The 18304-nt window shown below is 61.3% G+C and overlaps 1 protein-coding gene across 1 annotated transcript; it reads right to left on the reverse strand.

The window, feature by feature from the left end:
- Window positions 1-5026: 5026 nt before the first annotated feature.
- Window positions 5027-16920, reverse strand: PPP5C (protein phosphatase 5 catalytic subunit). The gene is made up of 13 exons (XM_069882678.1): window positions 16751-16920; window positions 14658-14899; window positions 13508-13655; window positions 12059-12180; window positions 11912-11977; window positions 11694-11792; window positions 10874-10979; window positions 10054-10196; window positions 8264-8351; window positions 8068-8108; window positions 7341-7519; window positions 6309-6390; window positions 5027-5572 (listed from the first exon to the last, which is right to left on the reverse strand). The coding sequence occupies exons 1-13, from the start codon at window positions 16857-16859 to the stop codon at window positions 5510-5512; spliced, it is 1488 nt and encodes a 495-aa protein (XP_069738779.1). The 5' UTR covers window positions 16860-16920; the 3' UTR covers window positions 5027-5509.
- Window positions 16921-18304: the final 1384 nt, after the last annotated feature.

Here is an 18304-nt window from a genome sequence, read left to right on the forward strand (position 1 = left end):
GATGGGGATAGGGATAGGGACAGGGACAGGGATAGGGATAGGGATAGGGATGGGGATAGGGATATGGGATAGGGACAGGGACAGGGACAGGGATAGGGATAGGGATAGGGATAGGGATAGGGATAGGGATAGGGATAGGGATGGGGATGGGGATGGGGATGGGGATGGGGATGGGGATGGGGAAAGGAATAGGGACGGGGACGGGGACGGGGATGGGGATGGGGATAATGATAGGGATAGGCATAGGGATAGGGATAGGGATAGGGACAGGGACAGGGACAGGGATAGGGATAGGGATAGGGATAGGGATAGGGATAGGGATAGGGATAGGGATAGGGATGGGGATAGGGATGGGACGGGGATGGGGATGGGGATAGGGATAGGAATAGGGATAGGGATGGGGATAGGGATGGGGATGGGGATGGGGATGGGGATGGGGATAGGGATATGGGATAGGGATAGGGATAGGGATAGGGATGGGGATGGGGATGGGGATGGGGATGGGATCAGGATGGGGACAGAGATGGGGGCCGGGATTGGGACAGGGACAGGGATGGGACAGAGGGGGACAGGGATAGGGATGGGGATGGGGATGGGGATAGCGATGGAGACGGACAGTGGGGATAGGGATAGGGAATAGGGGTGGGGGTGGGGATGGGGATAGGGATAGAGATAGAGACAGGGATGGGGACAGGGGGAGGGGATAGGTATAGGATTGGATGGAGTCAGGGATGGGGACAGGGATGGGACAGGGGGGACAGGGATGGGGATTGCATGGGATGGGATTGGATCAGCTGGGATGGGATGGGGTGTGACGGGGATTGGGTGGGGTCTTGGAGATGGGGACGGGGATGGGATGGAGAAGGGATGGGGACGGAAATGGGATGGGATGGAGATGAGGACAGGGGTGGGGATGGGGAGAGGGATAGGGATGGGATCAGGATGAGGACAGAGATGGGGCCAGGGCCAGGGATGGGACAGAGGGGGACAGTGATAAGATGGGGATGGGGATGGGGAAGGACATGGAGATGGGGATGGGGATGGGATGGGGAAGGAGATGGAGATGGGGATGGGGATGGGATGGGGATGGGGATGGGATGGGGATGGGGATGGGGAAGGAGATGGAGATGGGGATGGGATGGGGATGGGGATGGGATGGGGATGGGGATGGGGAAGGAGATGGAGATGGGGATGGGATGGGGATGGGGATGGGATGGGGATGGGGAAGGAGATGGAGATGGGGATGGGATGGGGATGGGGATGGAGATGGGGATGGAGATGGGGAAGGAGATGGAGATGGGGTTGGGCTGGGGATGGAGATGGGGACGGGGCTGCGCTGGGGACGGGCCAGGGATGCGCTGGTGCCAGGAGGTGCCAGCGCTGCGGCCCGAGGCTCCCGGGGCGCCGCCTGCGCTCGGACCCGTCGGGGCCGGGATGGGGGGTTGGGGTGGGTGATCCCGGTGGGTTCCGTTCCCTTCCCCCCATCCCCATCCCCATCCCCATCCCCCCCCGGTACCTGCCGGGGCCGCGTCCTCGCTGGGCGGGGGGCGCTGCGCGTGCGCGGGGGGGGAGGGGAAGGGAGGGGGAGGGGAGGGGGAGGAGGGAGGGGGAGGAGGGGGGGGTCATGGATGGGAGGGGGAGGAGGAGGAGGAGGTGGGGGGGGGCGGGTCCCGTTATCCCCCCCCCCCCGATTCCACCATCCGGTGACTCCAGCATCCCGGGATCCCAGGATTCCCACATTCCATGATCCTTCGAGTCCACGACCCTGTCATCCCGTAATTCCCTCATTCCACGATTCCCTCATTCCGTGATTCCCTTTTTCCGTGATTCCCCTCCTTCTGTGATTCCACGATTCTCTTATTCCGCGATTCCCGTCTTCCATGATCCCCTCGTTCCGTGATTCCACAATTCCATATTCTACGATTCCATGATTCCTCGATTCCATGACCCTATGATTCCATGATTCCCTCAGTCCATGATTCCCTCATTCCATGACTCCCTCATTCCACGATTCCATGACCCTATGATTCTATAATCCCCTCATTCTTTGATTCCATGATTCCCTTATTCCATGATCCCCTCATTCCAGACTTCCAGGTTCTATGATTCCGTGATTCCTCAATTCCATGACCCTATGACTCCATGATTCCCTCAGTCCGTGATTCTCCTTTTCCCTGATTCCCCCATTCCATGATTCAACACTTCCATATTTTATGATTCCATGATTCTTTGATTCCATGACCCTATGATTCCCTAATCCCTCATTCTGTGATTCCATGATTCCCTTATTCCACGATCCCCTCATTCCAGACTTCCATATTCTACGATTCCATGATTCCTCGATTCCATGACCCTATGACTCCATGATTCCCCCATTCCATGATTCCCTCATTCCATGACTCTCTCATTCCATGATTCAACACTTCCATATATTATGATTCCATGACCCTATGATTCCGTGATTCCCTCATTCTGTGATTCCACAATTCTCTTATTCCACAATTCCCTTATTCCATGATCCCCTCGTTCCATGATTCCACACTTCCATATTCTATGATTCCTCGATTCCATGACCCTATGATTCCATGATTCCCTCAGTCCATGATTCCCTCATTCCCTGACTCCCTCATTCCATGATTCAACACTTCCATATTTTATAATTCCATGATTCCTCAATTCCATGACCCTATGATTCCCTAATCCCCTCATTCTGTGATTCCATGATTCACTTATTCCATGATTCCCTTATTCCATGATCCCCTCGTTCCGTGATTCCACAATTCCATATTCTATGATTCTATGATTCCATGATTCCTTGATTCCATGACCCTGTGACTCTATGATCCCCTCGTTCCGTGATTCCAGACTTCCATATTCTATGATTCCATGATTCCTCAATTCCATGACCCTGTGACTCCATGATTCCCCCATTCCATGATTCCCTCATTCCATGACTCCCTCATTCCATGATTCAACACTTCCATATTTTATGATTCCATGACCCTATGATTCGTGATTCCCTCATTCCGTGATTCCCTTATTCCATGATCCCCTCGTTCCATGATTCCAGCCTTCCATATTCTACGGTTCCATGATTCCTCAATTCCATGACCCTATGACTCCATGACTCCCTCATTCCGTGATTCTCCTTTTCCACGATTCTCCTTTTCCACGATTCCCCCATTCCATGACTCCCTTATTCCACGCTTCCACACTTCCATATTTTATAATTCCATGATTCTTGGATTCCATGACCCTATGATTCCCTAATCCCCTCATTCTGTGATTCCACGATTCACTTATTCCACAATTCCCTCATTCCATGATTCCCTAGTTCCACGATTCCACACTTCCATACTCTACGATTCCATGATTCCTCAATTCCATGACCCTGACTCCACGATTCCCTCAGTCCGCGATTCCCTCATTCTGTGATTCCGTGATTAAATGATTCCCTCATTCCATGATTCCTTCATTCCATGATTCCTCAATTCCATGGCCCTATGATTCCACGATCCCCTCATTCTGTGATTCAACGATTCTCTTATTCCATCATCCCCTCATTCCGTGATTCCACACTCCCATATTCTAGGATTCCATGATTCCTTGAGTCCATCACCCTATAATTCCACGACTCCCTCATTCCACGATTCCACAATTCCATATTCTACGATTTCATGACCCCATGGTTCCATAATTCCATGAGTCCCTCATTCCAGGATTCCCATGGATCCATGGATGGAGGGGCTCCAGAGGGATCAGGTTGGGCTGGATCATGGATGGAGGCTCCTCAGATGCCTTTGGGGCTCCTCTCAAAAGGTCCTGGGGGTCCCCTGTCCCCCCAATGTCCCCTGTTCCCCCCCCAGATCCCCTCCTGGGTGTCCCCCCAATGGCCCCTGTCCCCTCAATGTCCCCTCCTGGGTGTCCCCTGTCCCCTCAATGTCCCCTGTTCCCCCCCCAAATCCCCTCCTGGGTGTCCCCCCAATGTCCCCTGTCCCCCCAGTGTCCTGTCCTGAGTGTCCTCTGTCCCCTCAATGTCCTTTGAGCCCCTCAAATCCCCTCCTGGGTGACCCCCCATGGCCCCTGTCGCCCACAAATCCCCTCCTGGGTCTCCCCCGGTGTCCCGTCACCCCCAAATCCCCTCTTGTTTGTCCCCTGTCCCCCAAATCCCCTCCTAGGTGACCCCCCAATGTCCCCTGTCACCCCTAAATCCCCTCCTGGGTGTCCCCCCAATGTCCCTTGTCCCCCTCAATGTCTCCTGTCACCCCAAATCCCCTCCTGGGTGTCCCCCCAATGTCCCCTGTCCCCCCCAAATCCCCTCCTGGGTGTCCCCCCAGTGTCCCCTGTCCCCCCCAAATCCCCTCCTGGTGTCCCTTGACCCCCCCAATGTCCCCTGTCCCCCCCAAATCCCCTCCTGGGTGTCCCCTGTCCCCCCAGATCCCCTCCTGGGTGTCCCCCCAGTGTCCCCTGTCTCCCCCAGTGTCCCCTGTCCCCCCAAATCCCCTCCTGGGTGTCCCCCCCAGTGTCCCCTGTCCCCCCAAATCCCCTCCTGGGTGACCCCCCAATGTCCCCTGTCCACCCCAATGTCCCCTGTCCCCCCCAATCCCCTCCTGGGTGTCCCTTGACCCCCCCAATGTCCCCTGTCCCCCCCAAATCCCTCCTGGGTGTCCCCCCAGTGTCCCCTGTCCCCCCAAATCCCCTCCTGGGTGTCCCTTGACCCCCCCAATGTCCCCTGTCCCCCCCAAATCCCCTCCTGGGTGTCCCCTGTCCCCCCAGATCCCCTCCTGGGTGTCCCCCCAGTGTCCCCTGTCCCCCCAAATCCCCTCCTGGGTGACCCCCCAATGTCCCCTGTCCACCCCAATGTCCCCTGTCCCCCCCAATCCCTCCTGGGTGTCCCTTGTCCCCCCCAGTGTCCCCTGTCCCCCCAAATCCCCTCCTGGGTGTCCCCCTCAATGTCCCCTGTCACCCCCAAATCCCCTCCTGGGTGTCCCCCCCCAGCCTGGAGGCCCCTCCCCCTTTACAATAATTACTTTATTTTTCATTTGATTAATTACAGACGTAAAATCGCCTGGGGGGGGGGGGCGGAGGGGGGGGCAGGAGGGACCCCGGGGGAGGCAGTTGGGGGGGTTAGGGGGGCAAATCCTGAGCTCCCCCCCCCATCTCCTTGCACCCCTCACTGGGGGGAGGGGCTGTGCCAGCAGAGGGTCCCCCCCTTATTTTAACCACACCCCCCCCCAATCCTGTGGGGGGGGGGTCTGAGTCCATGGTGGGGAGGGGGGCAAATCCACTCCCACCCCCAATTGCCCCCCCCCCCCAAAAATCCATGTGAGGCGGGGGGGGGTGTCAAATCCACCCCCCACCCCCCCCCAAAAAATCTTCATGGACCCACAGCAGAGGGGCCGCCCCCCCCCCCCCAAAAAATAAACTTGGGGGGCTCTGAGAGTGGGGGGAGGGGGTGCAAATGAAGGGGGGGGGGGCAATAAATATAATCCGGGGGGGGCCGGGGGGGTCACATCATGCCCAGCTGCAGCAGGGAGTTGGCGTACATCATGGGCTTGACGTTGGGGTGAGGCTGCGGAGAGGGGGGGTCAGCACCCCAAAATAACCCCCCCAGGCGACCCCCCCCATAACGAACACCCCCAAACCCCTAGGACCCCCCCCAGACCCCATCCCGAACTCCTATGACCCCCCCAGACCCCCCTCAAAAGCCACTATAAGCCCCCCAACAGCCACTATGACCCACCCCAGACCCCCCCAAAATACCTATGACCCCCCCCACAACCCCCCAAATCCCTATGACACCCCCAGACCCCCCTCAAAAGTCACTATAACCCCCCCAACCCACTCCAAAAGCCACTATGACCCCTCCAAAATACCTATGACCCCCCCCAGGCCCCCCTAAAAACCCCTCTGACCCCCCCAACAAGCCGCAATGACCCCCCCCCGACACCCCCAAAAGCCACTATGACCCCCCCCCCCAGGCTCCACCAAAATCCCCATGAGTGCCTCCCCCCCCCCCAGGCCCCCCAAAAACCCCTAGGAGCCCCCCAGGACCCCCCAAATTCCTATAACCCCCACCGACCCCCCATGAACCTCCCAAAAAGCCACTACGACCCCCCAAAAAAAAACCTATGACCCCCCCCAAACCCCCCCAAAAGCCACTAGGACCCCCCCAGGCTCCACCAAAATCCCTATGACCCCCCCCCAGGCCCCCCAAAAAACCCCAGGGAGAGGGATTTGGGGGGTCCCAGCTCCAAAGGGTCCCCGGGGAGGGGGATTTGGGGGGGTCCCAGTGCTCCCAGTCTCACCACTGCCGTGAACTGGTGGAAGCTGGGTCGCAGGTCGCTGCCGCGCAGGTGGATGTAGGAGCCCTTGTTCCCCATCTGGTCACTGCGGGAGGGGACACTTGGGGACACTCGGGGACACCCCAGGGGACCCCCGGGGCTTGGGGACCCCTTGGGGACACTGAGGGGTGGGGGACGCCCAGGGGTGGGGGACACTGGGGACCTGAAGGAGGGGATAAAGCGGCTGAGGGGACATCGAGGACCTTAAGGAGGGGACAACACAGCTGAGGGGACATCGGGGACCTCAAGGAGGGGACATCGGGGACCTCAAGGAGGGGACAACACGGCTGAGGGGACATCGAGGTCCTCAAGGAGGGGACACCGCAGACCTCAAGGAGGGAACAAAGCAGCTGAGGGGACATTGGGGACCTCAAGGAGGGGACAACGTGGCTGAGGGGACATCAGGGACCTCAAGGAGAAGACAATGTGGCTGAGGGGACATCGGGGACCTCAAGGAGGGGACATTGGGGGCCTCAAGGAGGGGACAACGTGCCTGAGGGGATGTTGGGGACCTCAAGGAGGGGACATGGGGGACCTGAAAGAGGTGCCAGCAAGGGCAAGGGGACATTGGGGACCTCAAGGAGGGACAACACGGCTGAGGGGACATCGAGGTCCTCAAGGAGGGGACAAAGCGGCTGAGGGGACCTTGGGGACCTCAAGGAGGGGACAATGCAGCTGAGGGGACATTGGGGACCTCAAGGAGGGGACATGGGGGACCTCAAGGAGGTGCCAGCAGGGCTGAGGGGACACCAAGGGACCTCAAGGAGGGGACATTGGGGACCTGAAGGAGGTGCCAGCAGGGCCGAGGGGATATTGGGGACCTCAAGGAGGTGCCAGCAGGGCCGAGGGGGCACCAAGGGACCTGAAGGAGGTGCCAGGAGGGCTGAGGGGACACCAAAGGACCTCAAGGAGGGGCCAGCAGGGCCGAGGGGACATGGGGGACCTGAAGGAGGGGCCAGCAGGGCCGAGGGGACACGAGGGTCCCCAGACACTCACCAGTAGTTGGGGGCAGAGAAGACGGTGACGCACTTGCCGTCGTGAGCCACCTCGTAGCCCTCGGGCTTCACCTCGTGGCTGCGGATGATGTAGTCGAGCTGGTTCCTCTCCAAGAAGCTCCTGGTGACATCGGGACCGAACTGGCAGCTGACGCCCCGCTTGCTGACCGAGCGTCCGTTCTGAGGGGACAGCGGGGACACCAGGGACCTCAGTGAGGGGACAGCGGGGACACCAGGGACCTCAGTGAGGGGACAACGTGGCTGAGGGGACACCAGGGACCTCAATGAAGGGACAGTGGGGACACCAGGGACCTCAGTGAGGGGACAGCGGGGACACCAGGGACCTCAGTGAGGGGACAACGTGGCTGAGGGGACACCAGGGACCTCAATGAAGGGACAGTGGGGACACCAGGGACCTCAGTGAGGGGACAACGTGGCTCTGGGGACACAAAGACCTCAATGAGAGGACAACATGGCTCAAGTGACACCAGGGACCTCCATGAGGGGACAACGTGGCTCAGGGGACACCAGGGACCTCAACAAGGGGACAACATGGCTCAGGGGACACCAGGGACCTCAGTGAGGGGACAACGGGGCTCTGGGGACACAAAGACCTCAATGAGAGGACAACATGGCTCAAGTGACACCAGGGACCTCGATGAGGGGACAACGTGACCGAGGGGACCCCCGAGGTCCTCGCTGGGGCCACGAGGAGCTGCTCCACTCACCTGGGGCTGGGGGTCCGACCAGAGGAGGTCACACATGGGACCTGGGGGGGACACACACGCAGGGGTCAGGGGTCCCCGGCCACCACGGGGAGGGGACAATCCAGCCCCTCGGAGGTGGCGGGGGGGACACCAAGGGGTCGGGGACAAGGGGAGAAAAGACTTGGGGACATGGGCCACCCCCCCCGCCCCCCAAAACCTGAGTCCGGGGGCTGCCGGTTGCGCTCGATCTTGCGGATGTCATCGAGGGTGACACCGTCCTCGCTGAAGAGCCCCCCGTGCATGATCTGGGGGGACAACGGGGGTGACAGGGACCCCCAGATCGACCCCGGGGGGAACAGAGGACCAGGGGGGGCAGGGAGGGACCCCAAAAACCAACCTGGAGGGGAGAGAACCCCAACTCCAAGGGGATGGAGATGGAAGGGACCCCAAAACCCAACCTGGGGGGGGAAGAGAACCCCAACTCCAGGGGGGATGGAGATGGAAGGGACCCCAAAACCCAACGTGGGATGGAGAGAACCCCAACTCCAAGGGGGATGGAGATGGAAGGGACCCCAAAACCCAACCGGGGGGGGAGAGAACCCCAACTCCAAGGGGATGGAGATGGAAGGGACCCCAAAACCCAACCAGGGACGGAGAGAACCCCAACTCCAGGGGGGATGGAGATGGAAGGGACCCCAAAACCCAACCGGGGGGGGAGAGAACCCCAACTCCAAGGGGGATGGAAGGGACCCCAAAACCCAACCGGGGGGGAGAGAACCCCAAATCCAAGGGGATGGAAGGGACCCCAAAACCCAACCTGGGGGGGAGAGAACCCCAACTCCAAGGGGGATGGAGATGGAAGGGACCCCAAAACCCAACCTGGGGTGGAGAGAACCCCAACTCCAAGGGGATGGAGATGGAAGGGACCCCAAAACTCAACCTGGGGTGGAGAGAACCCCAACTCCAGGGGGGATGGAGATGGAAGGGACCCCAAAACCCAACCAGGGACGGAGAGAACCCCAACTCCAAGGGGATGGGGAAGGAAGGGACCCCAAAACCCAACCAGAGACGGAGAGAACCCCAACTCCAAGGGGATGGAGATGGAAGGGACCCCAAATCGCAACCAGGGATGGAGAGAACCCCAACTCCAAGGGGGATGGAGATGGAAGGGACCCCAAAACTCAACCTGGGGTGGAAAGAACCCCAACTCCAGGGGGGATGGAGATGGAAGGGACCCCAAAACCCAACCAGGGACGGAGAGAACGCCAACTCCAGGGGGGATGGAGATGGAAGGGACCCCAGAACCCAACCTGGGGGGGAGAGAACCCCAACTCCAGGGGGGATGGAGATGGAAGGGACCCCAAAACCCAACCTGGGGGGGGAAGAGAACCCCAACTCCAAGGGGGATGGAGATGGAAGGGACCCCAGAACCCAACCAGGGACGGAGAGAACCCCAACTCCAAGGGGGATGGAGATGGAAGGGACCCCAAAACCCAACCAGGGACGGAGAGAACCCCAACTCCAGGGGGGATGGAGATGGAAGGGACCCCAAAACCCAACCGGGGACGGAGAGAACCCCAACTCCAAGGGGATGGAGATGGAAGGGACCCCAAAACCCAACCTGGGGTGGAGAGAACCCCAACTCCAAGGGGGATGGAGATGGAAGGGACCCCAAAACCCAACCAGGGACGGAGAGAACCCCAACTCCAAGGGGATGGAAGGGACCCCAAAACCCAACCTGGGGGGGAGAGAACCCCAACTCCAGGGGGATGGGGATAGAAGGGACCCCAAAACCCAACCGGGGGGGAGAGAACCCCAACTCCAAGGGGTTGGAGATGGAAGGGACCCCAAAACCCAACGTGGGATGGAGAGAACCCCAATTCCAAGGGGATGGAGATGGAAGGGACCCCCCAGCCGAAACCCACCTCAGATCAGGGGGATGGGGACCCACCACCCAACCCAAGGGGACACCAGGGGACGGGGGTGGGGACAGGGCCGTCCCCTCACCAGGACTTTGCCGTTGATGCACTGGGCGAGCGGGAGCCACTCGAAGACCTCGCTGAAGAGGGCGAACATCTGCGCCGTGTACTTGGCCTTCACCTCCCCCTCGAAACCGTAGATCTGGTTCATGTTGTCCGTCTCGTGGTTCCCTGCAGGGACACGGGGGACGTCCAGGGACACGGTGGCATCGGCAGGACGTGGGGGGGGGGGGACACACAAAGCACCACGGGTCAGCCTCCAGGAGATGGGGACGCGGCCTCGTGGTTGGGGACAGGGACAAGGCCTCGTGGCTGGGGACAAGGCCTCGTGGCTGGGGATAGGGGACGGGGGACACACCCTCATGGTTGGGGACAGGGATAAGACCTCACGGTTGGGGACAAGGGACACAGCCTCATGGTTGGGGACAGGGACAAGACCTCACGGTTGGGGACAAGGCCTCATGGCTGGGGACAGGGGACAGAGACCAAGCTTCATGGTTGGGGACGGGGGACAAGGCCTCACGGTTGGGGACAGGGACAAGGCCTCATGACTGGGGACAAGGCCTCACGGTTGGGGACAGGGCCTTACGGTTGGGGACAGGGACAGGGCCTTACGGTTGGGGACAAGGCCTTATGGTTGGGGACAAGGCCTCACAGTTGGGGACAAGGGACAGAGACCAGGCTTCATGGTTGGGGACAGGGACAAGGCCTCACGGCTAGGGATGGGGGACACAGCCTCATGGTTGGGGACAAGGGACACAGCCTCACGGTTGGGGACAAGGGACAGCGAGAAGGCTTGATGGTTGGGGACAGGGGCCGCGTCCTGGTCCCCGTGGTGGCCACGTTACCTCGGAGCAGGTGGAAGTGCTCGGGGTAGAGGAGTTTGAAGCCGAAGAGCGTCAGGATGACCTCGACCGAGAAGGACCCGCGGTCCACAAAGTCCCCGTTGAAAATCTGCGCCCGGCTCAGGAAAAACTGGTGGCCCAGGACTTGTCCCCAGGGACTGGGGGTGATCCCAGCCCCGGCTTGGGTGGTGGGTCCCCATCCCTTGATTCGGGGTGATCTCCACCTCTAGTGGGGGTTCTCCACCATCCCTGGAGTTGGGGTGACCTCCATCCCCTGGTCTGACTGGTAGGTCCCCATCCCTGAAGTTGGGGTGATCCCATCGCTGGTTTGAGTGATGGGTCCCCATCCCTTGATTCGGGGTGATCTCCATCCCCTGGTTTGAGTGGTGGGTCCCCATCCCTTGATTCGGGGTGATCTCCATCTCTAGTGAGGGTTCTCCACCATCCCTGGAGTTGGGGTGACCTCCATCCCCTGGTTTGAGTGGTGGGTCCCCATCCCTGAATTTGGGGTGATCCATCTCTGGTTTGAGTGGTGGGTCCCCATCCCTTGATTCGGGGTGATCTCCACCTCTAGTGGGGGTTCTCCACTATCCCTGGAGTTGGGGTGACCTCCATCCCCTGGTTTGAGTGGTGGGTCCCCATCCCTGAAGTTGGGGTGATCCATCTCTGGTTTGAGTGGTGGGTCCCCATCCCTTGACTCGGGGTGATCTCCACCTCTAGCGAGGGTTCTCCACCACCCCTGGCGTTGGGGTGACCTCCACCCCCTTGAAGTCGGGGTGCCCCCCGCCCCCAGGACCTGGGCTGACCCTCTGCAGGAGGATACGTAGGGGTTGGCCTCGGAGGGGAGCCCGTTGAGCTCGAAGATGTTGAGGAGGTCGTAGTACTGGCCGTGGGTGTCCCCACAAACCGTCACCTGCTCCGTCTGCCTCGGGACAACCCAGGGCCACCGCGTCACCCGGTTTTAGGCGGGGGGGGGACACCTCCCCGTGTCCCCTCCCCCACCCCAAAAAACCCCAGCGAGGCCGAGGAGGCACCACCCACCTCCTTCAACGTGGTCTCCACCAAGGTGGGGAGCTTGGCCAACACCTCCTTCACCTGCACCAGGATCTGAGGGACAAGAGGGGGTGACAGGGACATTTGGGGACCGGGGGTGGCATCTGGGGGGGGTCTCGGGGTGACGGGGGGTACCTGGTAAGCGCATTTTCGATGCAGTTTCTTCTGCTCCTTGTACCACTGCATGAGCTCCTTCATGAAGGTCAAGGTCACCTTGCCACCCTCCAGCTTGGGGCCACTGTACTCGTCCTCGATGGCTGCGGAACCCCCAGAGCTCCACTGGGCACCCACAAGGGACCCCAAAACCCTCCAGGAGACCCCAAAACCCTCAAGGAGGACCTGAAAGCTCTACTGGGCACCCTCAAGAGACCCCAAAACCCTTAAGGAGACCCCAAGAACCTCAAGGAGGACCCGAAAGCTCCACCGGGAACCCTCAAGGGACCCCAAGAACCTCAAGGAGGACCTGAAAGCTCTACTGGGCACCCTCAAGGGACCCCAAAACCCTCAAGGAGATCCCAAGATCCCTAACCTCCTCCCCAATCTCCTCAACCTCTTCCTCCTCCTCCTCCTCCTCCATCTCTTCCTCAACCTCCTCCCCCTCCTCCCCAACCTCCTCAACCTCCTCCCCCTCCTCCCCAACCTCTTCACCCTCCCCAACCTCTTCCTCAACCTCTCCAACCTCTTCCTCAACCTCTCCAACCTCTTCCTCAACCTCTCCAACCTCTTCCTCAACCTCTCCAACCTCATCTACCTCTTCCTCAACCTCTTCCTCCTCCTCAAACTCTTCCTCCTCCTCCTCCTCCTCAAACTCTTCCTCCTCCTCCTCAACCTCTCCAACCTCTTCCTCAACCTCTCCAACCTCAACCTTCTCAACCTCTCCAACCTCAACCTTCTCAACCTCATCTACCTCTTCCTCCTCCCCAACCTCTTCCTCCTCCCCAACCTCTTCCTCAACCTCTCCAACCTCATCTACCTCTTCCTCAACCTCTTCCTCCTCCTCAAACTCTTCCTCCTCCTCCTCCTCCTCAAACTCTTCCTCCTCCTCCTCAACCTCTCCAACCTCTTCCTCAACCTCTCCAACCTCAACCTTCTCAACCTCTCCAACCTCAACCTTCTCAACCTCATCTACCTCTTCCTCCTCCCCAACCTCTTCCTCCTCCCCAACCTCTTCCTCAACCTCCCCAACCTCTTCCTCAACCTCCCCAACCTCTTCCTCAACCTCCCCAACCTCTTCCTCAACCTCCCCAACCTCTTCCTCAACCTCCCCAACCTCATCTACCTCTTCCTCAACCTCCCCAACCTCTTCCTCCTCAACCTCCCCAACCTCTTCCTCCTCAACCTCCCCAACCTCTTCCTCCTCAACCTCCCCAACCTCTTCCTCCTCAACCTCCCCAACCTCTTCCTCAGCCTCAAGCTTCTCAACCTCATCTACCTCTTCCTCCTCAACCTTCTCAACCTTTTTCTCCTCCACAACGTTCTCCTCCTCCTCAACCTCCTCAACCTCTTTCTCCTCCTCAACCCCCTCCCGCCCCCCGGCCCAGCCCCCGGTTTTGGGGTGGGCGAGGGCTTTTTGGTGGGTCTCACTCATGCTCTCGATGTCGAGGGAGTCGACCACGGAGCGCTTGGTCTCGTCGCTGGCGATGGCCCTCTCGAAGGCCTTCTGCTTGACGATCTTGTGACACTCCTGGTACTTGAGCTTCGCGTCCTTGTCGTTGGGACGCACCTTCACCACCTGGGGACAGGCCACGGCCTCAGGGGACAAGGAGCTCCTCCGCGGTCCCACCAGGACCTTCCTGGGGTCCCACCAGGGCCAAGGAGCCCCCACATGGTCCCACCAGGGAGGTGCTGAAGGGATATGAGGCCACCAGGGAGATGATGAGGAGGTTCCTAGGGGCCATGGGGCCACCAGGGAGATGTTGAGAGACTCTTTGAGGGCCATGGGGCCACCAGGGAGGTGACAAGGGCCCATGGTGCCACCAGGGAGATGAGGAGGAGGTCCCTAGGGACCATGGGGCCACCAGGGAGATGATAAGGGACTCTTTAAGGGCCATGGGGCCACCAGGGAGATGTTGAGTGACTCTTTGAGGGCAATGGGGCCACCAGGGAGGTGACAAGGGAGTCTTTAAGGGCCATGGGGCCACCAGGGAGATGATGAGGGACCAGAGGGCCACCAGAAAGATGAGGAGGAGGTCCCTAGGGGCCATGGGGCCACCAGGGAGATGATGTGGGGGTCTTTAAGGGCCATGGGGCCACCAGGAAGATGATGACTGGGTCCCTAGGGGCCATGGGGCCACCAGGGAGATGATGACTGGGTCCCTAGGGGCCATGGGGCCACCAGGGAGATGATGAGGGGGTCCCTAGGGGCCATGGGGCCACCAGGGGGGATGATGAGGGGGTCCCTAGGGGCCATGGGGCCACCAGGGGGGATGATGAGGGGGTCCCTAGGGGCCATGGGGCCACCAGGGGGGATGATGAGGGGGTCCCTAGGGGCCATGGGGCCACCAGAGGGATGATGAGGAGGTTCCTAGGGGTCACGGGGCCACCAGAGGGATGATGAAGGACCACGGGGCCACCAGGGAGATGATGAGGGAGTCTTTAAGGGCCATGGGGCCACCAGGGAGATAACGAGGAGGTTCCTAGGGGCCACGGGGCCACCAGAGAGATGACAAGGGACCACGGGGCCACCAGGGAGATGGTGAGGGTGATCCCTACAGGCCTGAAGGAGCCTCCTCACCGTCTCGTAGTCGCGCAGGGCGGCCTTGAACTTGCCGAGGGCCATGTTGGAGGCGGCGCGTCGGTAGTAGCCCTTGACGTACTTGGCGTCCAGCTGGACGGCCCTGGTGGCGTCGGCGAGGGCGTAGCCGTAGCACTCGGTGCGCAGGTAGGCGAGGCTCCGGTTCCCATAGTAGATGGCGTTGGTGGGGTTCAAGTCGATGGCGCTGCTGTAGAACTTGACGGCGTTCTCGTAGTCCTTCCCTGGGCAACGGGGGGCGTCAGCGGGACCCCGAAACCACCGCGAGGTCAACGGAAAGGCCACGAGGACAAGCGAGAAGCACCAAAAGGCGAGCGCGGAGGCAACCCGGGGCCACCGCAGAGCCCGTAGAGCCAAGCCGGGGCCACCACGGAGCCTCCCAGGGCCACCACGGAGCCCACAAAGCCAACCCAGGGTCCTCCAGGGCCACCATGGAGCCAACCCGGGGCCACCGCGGAGCCCGCAGAGCCAACCCGGGGCCACCGCGGAGCCCGCAGAGCCACCACAGAGCCCACAAAGTCAACCCAGGGCCACCACGGAGCCCACAGAGTCAACCCAGGGCCACCACGGAGCCCACAGAGTCAACCCAGGGTCCTCCAGGGCCACCATGGAGCCAACCCAGGGCCACCACGGAGCCCACAAAGTCAACCCAGGGTCCTCCAGGGCCACCACGGAGCCTCCCAGGGCCACCAGGGAGGCCACAAAGTCAACCCAGGGCCACCACGGAGCCCGTAAAGCCAATCCAGGGCCCTCCAGGGCCACCACAGAGCCTCCCAGGGCCACCACGGAGCCCACAGAGTCAACCCAGGGTCCTCCAGGGCCACCATGGGGCCAACCCAGGGCCACCACAGAGCCCACAAAGTCAACCCAGGGTCCTCCAGGGCCACCATGGAGCCTCCCAGGGCCACCACGGAGCCTGCAAAGCCAACCCAGGGCCCTCCAGGGCCACCACAGAGCCAACGCTCATCACCCTCGAACCCCCAGGGCCACCAGAGGCCAGCAGGGCCAACATAGAGCCCGCCAGGGGCCAGTGCTGATCCCCCAGGGGCCACCACAGAGCCCATGGAGCCAACCCAGAGTCCCCCAGGGCCACCAAGGAGACCACCAAAGCCACCAGCGACAGCCCAGACTCCCCCAGGGCCACTATAAAGCCAACCCAGAGGTCCCCAGGGCTACCTACCCCTTGCCCCTATCTCCCCCACCCCATGGCTCCCTATCTGGCAGCCCCCACTACCCCTATTTGCTCCTATGGCTCCCTATCTGGCACCCCCCCTGTCCCTATCCCCTTATGGCTCCCTATCTGGCAGCCCCCACCACCCCTATCTCCCCCCCATGGCTCCCTATCTGGCAGCCCCCACTGACCCTATCTCTCCCCGGCTCCCTATTCAGCAGCACCCTCTGCCCCTATCTCCCCCATGGCTCCCTATTTAGCATCCCTCACTGACCCTATTTACCCCCATGGCTCCCTATCTGGCAAACCCCGCTGCCCCTGTTTCCCTCCATGGCTCCCTATCTGGCAGCCCCCACTACCCCTATTTGCTCCTATGGCTCCCTATCTGGCAGCCCCCACTACCGCTATTTGCTCCCATGGCTCCCTATCTGGCAGCCCCCACCACCCCTATCTCCCCCTAATGCTCCCTATCTGGCAGCCCCCACTGCCCCTATCTCCCCTATAGCTCCCTATCTGGCAAACCCCGCTGCCCCTATTTACCCCCATAGCTCCCTATCTGGCAGCCCCCTCTGCCCCTATCTCCCTGTAAGGCTCCCTATCTGGCACCCCCCCTGCCCCTATCCCCTTATGGCTCCCTATCTAGCAGCCTCTCTTGCCCCTATCTTCAACCATGGCTCCCTATCTGGCAGCCCCCCGCTGCCCCTATTTCCCTCTATAGCTCCCTTTCTGGCAGCCCCTACTGCCCCCATGTCTCTCTATCTGGCAGCCCCCCTTGCCCCTATCTCCCCCATGGCTCCCTATCTGGCAAACCCCGCTGTCCCTATCTCCCCCATGGCTCCCTATCTGGCAAACCCCGCTGTCCCTATCTCCCCCATGGCTCCCTATCTGGCAGCGCCCGCGGTACCTTTGAAGAACTCGTTGGCTCGCGCTTTCAGCGCCTCAGCCCGTTCCAGCGTGGCCGGGCTCGGGGGCCGCCCGGGCCCTCCGCTCTCCCCCCGCTCTCCCTCCGCCATCACCGGGACCGTAAAGCGCTCCGGCAGCCGCAAAGGCGGCGGGACGGGGAGCTGGAGTTGAGGGGGGGGGAGGGGGGGGCCGGCAGTGTCGTAAACGGGCGCCAGGCGCGCGGGCTGGGGGGCGGAACCATAGAGAGGAGAGGGAAGGAGTGGCCGCACCATAGAGAGGGAGGAGGGGGCCAGAGCGGCTGGGGGAGTTGAGGGTCAGCCCCTGGGTCCTCCAGGGCTCCAGCCAGCGGGGTTTATATGTCCCCGTCCCCCTCCCCCCCATCCTTCTGTCCTTCCCCTGTCCCCATGTCCCCTATCTGGCAGCCCCCCCTACCCCTATCCCCCCTCAATGGCTCCCTATCTGGCAGCCCCCACCGCCCCTATCTCCCCCCCCACCATGGCTCCCTATCTGGCAGCTCCCACTACCCCTATCTCCCCCCACCATGGCTCCCTATCTGGCAGCCCCCACTACCCCTATCCCCTCCCCCATGGCTCCCTATCTGGCAGCTCCCACTACCCCTATCTCCCCCCACCATGGCTCCCTATCTGGCAGCTCCCACTACCCCTATATCACCTCCCCATGGCTCCCTATCTGGCAGCCCCCACTACCCCTATCCCCCCTCAATGGCTCCCTATCTGGCAGCCCCCCCTGCCCCTAACCCTAACCCCATGGCTCCCTATCTGGCAGCTCCCACTACCCCTATCCCCCCTCAATGGCTCACTATCTGGCAGCCCCCCCTGCCCCTATCCCCGTCAATGGCTCACTATCTGGCAGCACCAGCAGGACTCTAGGTGGCTTCAGAGCAGGTTTATTGGGGGGTCTTTGCACGGGGGGGGACACACACTGAAATGTTTCCCCCCCCTTGCACAAGCACGTGCGAGTGCACAAGGAAGGGGAGGGGGCAGTACAAGAACCCCCCCCCCCCAAAGCGAAACTTGGGGGGCAGCGCGGGGTTTGGGGTGTGCGTGTGGGTCCCAGCGGCTCTGGGGCGTGCGAGGCCCTCGTGCAAAGCCCTTGTGCAAGGGTTGGAGGCTCATGGAAGGGCCCCCCCCAGAAAAAAAAAAAAAAAGAAGACGTTTGAGGGAGGCACTTGTGTATCCCGGTGGCTCTCGCACGAGGATCTTGCACGAGGGTCTTGCACAAGCGTGGGCCTCGCACAAGGGTCTTGCACGAGGGAAGCTCTCGCACAAGAGCGGCTCTCGCACGAGGCTTCGCAGGAGAGTCTCACGAGAGGGTCTTGCACGAGGATCTCTCGAGGGTCTCGCACGAGGGGCAGCTCTCGCACGAGGGTCTCGCACGAGGATCTTGCACGAGGGTCTCATGCGTGGCCCCAGTGGTCCCGGAATTTGGGGGAGGGGGGGGCTCAGGGCCCCCCCAAAGGGGCCGTTTCAGCCCAGCACCAAGGTGGGGGGGGGGCAGAAGGGCCCCCCCAGTGAGGTAGGAGGGGGGGAGGGAG

This window comes from Phaenicophaeus curvirostris, unplaced genomic scaffold (genome assembly GCF_032191515.1).
Source record: "Phaenicophaeus curvirostris isolate KB17595 unplaced genomic scaffold, BPBGC_Pcur_1.0 scaffold_277, whole genome shotgun sequence".
NCBI lineage: Eukaryota > Metazoa > Chordata > Aves > Cuculiformes > Cuculidae > Phaenicophaeus > Phaenicophaeus curvirostris.